This window comes from Pomacea canaliculata, linkage group LG10 (assembly GCF_003073045.1).
Source record: "Pomacea canaliculata isolate SZHN2017 linkage group LG10, ASM307304v1, whole genome shotgun sequence".
Classification (NCBI taxonomy): domain Eukaryota; kingdom Metazoa; phylum Mollusca; class Gastropoda; order Architaenioglossa; family Ampullariidae; genus Pomacea; species Pomacea canaliculata.
Window position 1 is genome coordinate 15,277,227 of NC_037599.1, and position 7,181 is coordinate 15,284,407.

The window sequence follows — 7,181 nt, forward strand, 5'->3', positions numbered from 1 at the left end:
GCATTGTCAGTCCAGAAATATCCTGATATACATATAGACTTCCGTACCGTCCTGTGAAGTAGAGCAACAAGCAAATCGGGTTTTCCTGCTGGAGTTGTTACAGGACCTGTGTTCACACCACTGAGTCACCAGTTCATGTCTCGACACATGACCCAGTGACGTCTCTTGTTATTAGGTTTAATACTTATGTCTCCGCTTTTACAATCTGCCTACTCAGACAAATTTTATGTGAGCTTGATCTTAAATAACCTGACTCCTTTTATGTTTGTTTATGAATGTTTGTCCATGTCTGCATGATTGTTTTTCCTTCCATCTTTCGTTTTCTGTCTCGTACTTGTCTGAAGCGCAGAGAGCTTGATCCTCCGTCAGCGTGGTTATGTGCAATATAAATTACACATTTAATAGTGTTGTTGTTGTTGTTGTTGCTGCTGCTGTTGTTGTTGTTGTTGTTTTTATTATAACTCTTTTCTTTAGGTCACAACTCTTGTGTGAGCCAGATCTTTAGGCCTTTGTGATTATTCTCTGAATTTTTATATCCTTGCAGTCATCTGGTTTGATGTTGTTTGCTGTCCATGTTGTGGTCGGCGCTGTCTCTTCCCCCCGACTTTAATACTTTCATCTGATGTGTGATGTTTACTTGAGTAAAACAGACTAATCTTCTGACGGAAAAGTTAACGACACGAAGAAAGCTCAACAGCTGTAGTTATGGTAAAATCAGTTTAAAAGAAAGGGATTTTTTTCTCGTTCCATCATCACTTTGTGTTTGTGTCCATCTATCCATTCTAGTGAGTTAGGGTATTCTTTGGCTGTTTGACTTGCTAGCTTGTAAGTTTTTATATGATGTGGGTATTGTATAAATCAATCTATTCATATATTTTATAATAATACATTTAAGACAATCAGACAATTAGGAACTCGGGATCAAATGTTTCCTTTTGTATTTTATGTTTCAGTCGCCGAGTTTACTTCTAACGACATTGATAAGGAGAGGTGAAAGAGGAACATGCACTTGATTCATGCTGCAGTTAAACAGCTTTTGTGCATGGAGGAAACATAGAGACAGCGGTGGTTCTTGCTGCTGACACGGCAGAAAACAAATGAACATTTGTTTGAAGGTGGAGAGAGAAGCGGTCGCGAGCGTGCACGGCGATGGAAGTGGCGATGTCAGACATGAGGTGAGTGTGCGGGGAACGTGCACGGCCACAAAACACTTCGCCATTCTTCCTGCTCACATGAAAGAGCCTCATAGACAAAAGATCCGAACCCAAAATAGACAGAAGACAGACAAAGCTCATGTAAGCCGCCGGGACTCCCGCTGCGAGTGTTGACTACTTGCCGGTGGCCAGGTGAAAACCAGACTTAGGCACATCGCCTTTAAAGTCGCTGCGTTCATCGCTGAAAGTTTCATGTGCAAGATGGCGAGGACGACACTTATCACCTTCTTCCTCTAAAGAAGCAAGTTTCAAATGCTGCAGGACAAGTCACTTCCTGGTGGGTGACTGTGGACCATTGACTAGGACACGGCCTGCCGTCAAGATGTCACCAAGCTGCTGTTGCCGCATCACCCACCCCTCGACCCCCCCCCCCCACAAACAAACACACACCTTGTACTGGAGTCGCCACCCTCACGAGGGACTGTTGGTGCCACGGTTAGTTCTAGAGCCAACGTTGTTGTGCTGCTGTCGTAGTTACACAACGCCGGTAATTTGTGGGTGGTGATGGTGATGAAATTCCTGTTAGCGATGTTCATGATGGCGGCATGTATCTTGATGCTCGGTATGCTCATCTCTGTCGTTGCCACATCATCAGTAATCAAAAATAAATAAATAAGCAAACCGCAAAGCTGAGAATGAAAAATGGTCCCTGGAAATAACTCGGGAGAAAACTCGTCAACACAGCAACCATCCCTTAATTCCCCACACTATGTCTTCAGCTACAGCCTACAACCACCCCTATTATTATTCCTGTGTCCACCCTTACACTATCCTCTATAAAACCTTGCCTACAGGGCTATGTGACTGTTGTGCCCACATAACACCTTGCCTACACACGCTAGACATCCAGTTACTCAGCCCATTATAATCTCGGATTAATTATTTTACCCATAAGCAACGATTAAATATCAGATTCATAAATGGTCTGTTATATCCTTCCCTTCTCCATCATCTATGGTCTCTTGTCTCCCTTTATTCTGTAAGTAGGGTGGGTTCTGCTAGTGGCGGCTGTGACCAGCTTTATGAAGCATCCAAGAGTCGTTTGAAGCTGGTTATTATCGTCGTTAGCCATCGTCGTGCTACTGTGTTCTTATCGTTATTATGCCACGTTGACACTTATTAAATCTGGGCACAAACATCCTTCAACGGAAATTTGGCTCGGGGTCTGTCTTTCACTATTCTTCTCTTTAAGTGGTTTGATGTGACGACCATCTCCAAGTAATTTTATGACTTGAGTTGTCATAATACATGTTTGTTCTCGAGCTAGCTCAGATGCACAGCACTCTTGCTGCAGCAGGTCACTCTTGTATAAATAGAACTGACAAATCTTTCATGACAAGGTCCGGAGGGCGGGGTGGAGTGGGTTCGGATCTCGTCACAGACGTTTCACGCCTGACACTCGTGTGTGAGACTCAGACCACGTGATCTGTTTCTGGCTTTACAAATGTGATTGCATGTACTACGTGCACATGTGTGTGTGAGAGAGATTGACATGACTGCCTCTGTGTTGTTTACATGTTATTGTCAGTCGCACTGCATCTGTTTTGACTGCATCTGTTTTGACAGCTCAGCGTGTGCAATGTAGTAACTTATTAACACTCTCAGTGACTTCTTACTTACTCATCTATATGCACTTTCGCTCAGTGTCCTGTGTGCAGCCGCTTCGCACCATATTAATTAAGCATGCGTGAAACTTGATATGTCAACGGTTCAACTGTAACTATACATTGAACATTCTTTGTCATATTCCATCAAGTGCTCACATAATACATTCTTTGCACTGAGCGAGACAGACTGGGTGTGCACTCTGTGATCCCTTGTGGGACTCTCTGTGGATGCAACACTACCACTACCTTTTTCTGGTGTGTAGTTTGTGGAAGGATCATAATTTCCCCTCTCGTGTACAATTATAACTAACACATTATTTTTAAACTTTGCCCTACTCTGAAAGTCAGTATCCTTTCATGTAATAATTCTACTTCAGCATTTTTTTTTTCATTCTGCGTTTTCCAACTCTGTCTACCCTGTTACCTATTCTATATATGACAGCAGTCTGTACTTTCTCACCCTGTTTGTTGGGAAAAATCCAGGGTAGTTTGTGGATTCCCACGCTGTCCTGCTGTCCGCGGACAAGGGAATAATCCGAGATGAAGCCACCTCCATCACGCAGCGGGAGCAAAGGCGTCATCTACCAGGAAACCCTCGATGGCATCACGTGACCAAAACGTCCGTCGACAGTCATTTTTGACAATATAGTGTGTCGGCCTGTAAACATCATTTGTCGGTAAGCTGCACTTTCCCGTTGATGAAGCACAGGTTATCTCGATGTCAGCGAGGGCTTCCTGTTGAAAGTGGAGTATATATATATTTGGCTGTAGGCGGTCGTCAAGACGAGTTCCTCGCTAGGTTTTCGAGAAGGACGATCACACTCAGTGTGCAGTGACAGCCAGCGGAGACAGTACACAAGGACACCATGCCAAACACCAAGAATGACATCGCCAAGTCCTTTGACAAGGATGGCTACATCAGCCCCATCGAAGTCCTGGACGGCGAGGAGACGAAAGAACTTCGGAACAACTTCAACAAGTTTGAGGAGGACATAGGTAGGAGCTGCAGGTTAAGATGATGAAAGCATTTCTCGCCGTTTTAAATGTCATTCGCTTGACAGCTACATTTGTGTTTATGGTTTTAGTTTATTAAGGTGGGCTGTAAGTGATTGTTTCTTTTCCTTTTACGTTCTCACGTTAAGCTTTATTTGATTTGTATTCTGTTGCCTATTTTCCCGGAAACAAATGGTTAATGAGATCCAGTTTCATGATCATTCTGCACAGTACAACTGAGGTTTGTAAAGTTTTCTACAGGTGAACTCTCACGATGTCTGCTTTATATTTGTAGACAATTAACTTCTTGTTGACGTTTAGCTTGGAGAGATTGTGGTAGCTTTCATGGCACCACTCAGGCAAGCATGTCTGTGCAGGACAAGAAAATGCACAATACTCGCTGCACAATGTGCACATGGAGCACCCGTGGGTCCTGCGAGTGGCCACACACCCCCGTCTACTGGCCCCCCTGCGAGCCATCCTGGGACCTAACATCCTCCTGCTGGACTCCCGCTTTATCTGCAAGTACCCAACCCCCGAGGACAAGGATGCCTTCGTGGCCTGGCATCAGGACGTGCGGTTAGTCACGTGATCCTTCACGCTGCAGAAAGGGGGGGGGGAGTCCTACTTAACGCTTGTGTTGACGACTTTGTGAAAATGTTATTGGGGAAAAGTAGAAAAGAAGAAGAAAAGGAACAAAAATATAGTGATTCTGATAATGTTAATTAGGATGACGATATCACCATCATCATCATAATCATCATCATTATCATCATGACTTTGATTGTATTATTATTATTATATCATTAAGGTACTGGGGTGTGGAAGGCGATGTGGTGAGCGTGTGGCTCGCAGTGGACGACGCTGACGTGGAGAACGGGTGCATGCATGTCATCCCTGGTCAGTCTTCACACAGCACACCTGATACTCTGTACACTTGCTGCCTCACACACATCACAGCTGGTGCTTCATACACATCGCACCTGGTACTCAATACACCACACTTGTACTTGTGATATACCTGGTATATACAGAAGTAAATATTATGGGTGTGTGGAGGTCATGTCTTATAAGCAACGTGTTTATAATGAGATATTACATACATCGAATGATATAAACAGGTAATGACAGGTCGTTGACCACTGTGTACTGAATCGTCATCAATTTAGCGGGAGGAAGGCGACTATCGTCTAATATAATTATCAAACACAGAAACAAAATGTTCAGAGGGAAGATGGTGGAAACTTGAATGTTCAGTCTGCCTGTGAGCTCTGAACAGCTTTTCTCTCTTCTCAGGTTCCCACAAAATTGGCATCCTCACGCATGAGAGTTCGGATAAGGACGGAAACCTGCTGAGCTCTAACCAGTCCATACCCTTTGACCTGTTTGACGTCACTAAGTCCACGCCCTGCCCTCTAAAGGTCGAGCTACTAAAGACGATTGGCTGTGTGTCAAAAAGTCTTGCAAACTTCGGCTTCATTCTTTTTGCATTTTTACAAAATATTCTGGTTGAGCGTCATTTTGTTTTTGATTCTGTCTGTTTGTTTGTTTGTTTGTTTGTTTGTTTGTTTGTTTGTTTGTTTGTTTGTTTGTTTGTTACCTTCTATAACAGTTGCATTATTACTCTACCTCTCACGTGCACCTGAGTGCAGGAAGCTGTCTCACCTTGTTGCTGCTCTGTTGCCAGGCAGGGCAGATGTCGCTGCACCACGGTCACCTGGTGCACGGCAGTGAGACCAACCGCTCGTCGCGTCGTCGCTGTGGTTACGTCATCCGCTACATCGCCACCACCGCCCGTCCGCTCGACGACCCCGACCGCCCGCGCAAGTTCCCCGCGACTGTACTGGTATCGGGCAGTAACAACACCAACAACTTCGACGACCACTCACCTGCGTGGTATGACTGGCGTGTCTAGGTCACGTGATGGCAAGCGACTGCTCTCTGTCCAGACGGCAGGTCGGAAAGTCGATAGATTTTCATTAACAAATTTGGGTGTGCGGGTAAATTCTTCTTTTCGGATATAGTTTGATACTCGTCAAACTGATAACTTCAAATGCATTTCGCGAATGTATATTTATTTCAACAATGATGTTACATTTTTTTACTCCGCCATTTTCCGTGTAATTTGTCTTTTGATATAACCTCCTCTTAGAAAAAGAATCTCTGGACATGTCACTTATGTAATGACTATTGGCAAGCTTGACCATGTAACTAGGGGCTTTGTGCGGTTAGTAAACTAGTTGATGTTGCTGTGGAGTTGTTGATAACATCCTTAATGATTTTAGCACTTTGTGAGTGAAGGAATGAGGTGACACACTTCACTTTAGTTCCGTGAGTATTGTTGAGTCCACAACTTTCACAATGTCACGTACAGACTCAGTCCCTTCACTGTTTATAGGCGGGACTAAAATGAGCATTAACCGAGACTGTATCACAAGACTAATCCGTTTAATTTTAACTTCCATGAAAGTTTTTTTTCAATAAAATATTTTGTCCACTGTCGTCACTTGATCTTGGGTCTTCATTCGGACGAGTCTGTCTGCCTGTCTGGGCGTCTGTCTGCAGCAATGCTGACCCCCACCCGCCCAGAAGAATAACTTCGAACTTTTCTAACAGAGTCGTGTCGCCAAGAGGGATTTTTTTAAATTTTTTTATGAGAAGACTTCAGCAAGTAAAATCTGAGCTGATGTGTCATTAAGGAATAAATATACAATAATTACCTTCAGTCTTGGGGCTGCTGACTGACTGATTGATACAATCACTACCTACAATATTGAAGTTGTTTACCGACTAACATAATATCCATACGGCAACGCTAGAGACTGTCGTGCTCTTATAACACTGCATCTTCAGATAAGACATCTTCAGCGCTGCTCGCTGGAGGGAAGCAACTCCATAACAACCAAGTAACTAATACTGCAAGAGTTGCTGCCCATGACGCTATATTTCCTGTATAGTGTTTCCTGTATAGTAAGAGGTGCACCCGGTATAATGTGGTAAAGACCAACATGAACGGTTTGTATTTTCTCAGATATCACTAGAGATAGGCAAAATAAGCCTAGTCTGCCCTTGGATGCTTAGGTCAAGGAGCAGATGATGACGACCTACTGGTCAAGCAAACAGAACTCGTGGTAAATACTCTGTCAAAACTGTATTAAACTGCTTCAATACTCTGTCAAAGTTGTGTGAGGTAAACTGTTCAAACCCTTTCTCGTTATCCGTTAACTGTCATATCAGATTGCTCGCTGAAGGGAAGCAACTCCATAACAACCAAGTAACTAATATTGCACGAGTTGCTGCCCATGACGCTTTATTTCGACACTGGTGTTTCCTCTAGAGCAAGAGGTGCTACTGGTCAAGCAAACAA

At 43.8% G+C, this 7,181-nt stretch overlaps 1 protein-coding gene across 1 annotated transcript; it reads left to right on the plus strand.

The window, feature by feature from the left end:
- Nucleotides 1–3,460: 3,460 nt before the first annotated feature.
- LOC112574398 (phytanoyl-CoA dioxygenase domain-containing protein 1-like) lies at nucleotides 3,461–6,316 on the plus strand. The gene is made up of 5 exons (XM_025255452.1): nucleotides 3,461–3,817; nucleotides 4,192–4,393; nucleotides 4,626–4,714; nucleotides 5,111–5,235; nucleotides 5,502–6,316. The coding sequence occupies exons 1-5, from the start codon at nucleotides 3,688–3,690 to the stop codon at nucleotides 5,727–5,729; spliced, it is 774 nt and encodes a 257-aa protein (XP_025111237.1). The 5' UTR covers nucleotides 3,461–3,687; the 3' UTR covers nucleotides 5,730–6,316.
- The last annotated feature ends 865 nt before the right edge of the window (nucleotides 6,317–7,181 follow it).

What these genes read in the sequence shown, in the direction of transcription:
- LOC112574398 (XM_025255452.1), top strand. Translation starts at nt 3,688, where the DNA reads ATGCCAAACACCAAGAATGACATCGCCAAGTCCTTTGACAAGGATGGC. An exon ending in GCCTGGCATCAGGACGTGCG is followed by an intron (nt 4,394 to 4,625) that starts GTTAGTCACGTG and finishes TATATCATTAAG; the next exon opens with GTACTGGGGTGTGGAAGGCG. An exon ending in GTGCATGCATGTCATCCCTG is followed by an intron (nt 4,715 to 5,110) that starts GTCAGTCTTCAC and finishes CTCTCTTCTCAG; the next exon opens with GTTCCCACAAAATTGGCATC.